Genomic DNA, 1,567 nt, shown 5'->3' with positions numbered 1-1,567 from the left:
AGTTAACATCTACCCTAGAGTTTGATTGCGTTTGGGGTGTGTCCTACTTTCTCTTCCATGTTATATTTATATTTATGTTTGTCTGGAGTTGAGAGCCTCTCTCCTTCACTGGGAGGCCTATGTGAGCTCAAGTTCTCAGATTTCTCTCTAAGCACTCAGAGCTGTTGACCAACCTCCCCAAGAACACATGGAGCAAAGCACCTGGGAACAAGGACAAGTTTATAGCTCATTCATTCTACCCACTTCTAGCTATCATATCACCTGGGTTTGGGTACCAGAGCCAGATTAGAAAAGATGCCACTGAACACAATTAATGCTATTTTGATTGTATTATGTAATTATCATTTTTGAGCACCTATTGTATGCCAGGTGCTTTACACAAATGCCATTTAATTTTCACAACAACTATCCATCAGGTAGTATTATCTAGATTTTATAGATAAGGAAACCAAGGCTAAAGAGTCGAAGTGACCTGCCCATTGTCATACAATAAATAAGCAATAGAGTGAGAACTTTGGTGTCAGCAAATCATTAAATGATACGAACAGAATCCTGCTCTCCTCCCTCTGAAATCAAAGGCTGCTGCTGTATATCATCTTACTGTCCATCTCTGTGTTGCTACTTCTACCATATCAAACTCTGGAAAACATTAAATAACAGTAAAACTTATCTTTCAATACTTTTACAGGTTTATACAGTTTTACTTTGTGGGGTACATGCTCTGAGCACATCTGAACAAAAAGAGCAACACCAAATTTCACCCCATTATATAGACTGATTTCAAATACTTTTACAGAAAGTCCAAATTACATAGCACAATTTCTTAGGATTCTCTACTTCTTTACAAGTAGTGTTATAAACAGGGTTGGAGATTCAAGTAATTGGCAAAATAATTGAAACAGTTTGATTGCTAGTCATCCATTTGATCATTGCTCTCAGAAGATCAGATCAGCTTCATTGACCAGAAATTTTAAAGTTCAGATATCCACCCTAAATACACTCTCCTACTGGTAAATGTAAAAGTTCATTTTATTTGGATTTACATTTTTAGTAAAAATTCCTAAAAGAAAAATATCTTCAAAACTCTAAAGGTTTACTAAATTCTTCTTGATGGCATAAATGTACTGACCATGGCTTTGATTCCTTCAGGAAAAAGAAATCGATTATATAGTGCATCCACTGTATCATTGGGTTCAACATCACATGACCTCTGAAGAAGGATGGGTCCTGTGTCTAAACCATCATCAGCCCAGAATACAGAAAATCCAGCTTTCTTATCTCCCATAATTAGAGTCCTGTGAAAATAAAGAGTTTCAACTTAAAAGTTTGGTTAACTGTACCATAAATGATGAATTAGTGACAGTAAAGCACAAGGTAGTTACAATGAAGAGTTGATTGTGAATGAAGCTACTGTGAGATTTTTTTAAAAAAAATAATTTTTGATTGATTGCAGAGAGTAAGGGAGAGGGAGAGAGAGAGATAGAAACATCAATGCTGAGGGAGAATCACGGATCGGCTGCCCCCTTCATGCCCCCACTGGGGATGGAGCCCACAATCCGGGGATGTG

General features: G+C 37.1%; 1 protein-coding gene across 1 annotated transcript in view; it reads right to left on the bottom strand.

Annotated features, from left to right (window-relative positions):
• The window catches only part of ALDH1L2 (aldehyde dehydrogenase 1 family member L2), a 62,766-nt gene that overhangs the window by 42,293 nt on the left and 18,906 nt on the right, over positions 1-1,567 (bottom strand). The window contains exon 4 of the mRNA XM_006769392.2: positions 1,130-1,295. Coding sequence (XP_006769455.1) covers positions 1,130-1,295 — 166 coding nt within the window. The remainder of the gene's footprint in view (positions 1-1,129; positions 1,296-1,567) is intronic.

The sequence above is a fragment of the Myotis davidii genome, unplaced genomic scaffold (genome assembly GCF_000327345.1).
Source record: "Myotis davidii unplaced genomic scaffold, ASM32734v1 scaffold120, whole genome shotgun sequence".
NCBI lineage: Eukaryota > Metazoa > Chordata > Mammalia > Chiroptera > Vespertilionidae > Myotis > Myotis davidii.
The sequence above is the reverse complement of the archived record's forward strand: the minus strand, read 5'-3'. Positions and strand labels throughout refer to the sequence as shown.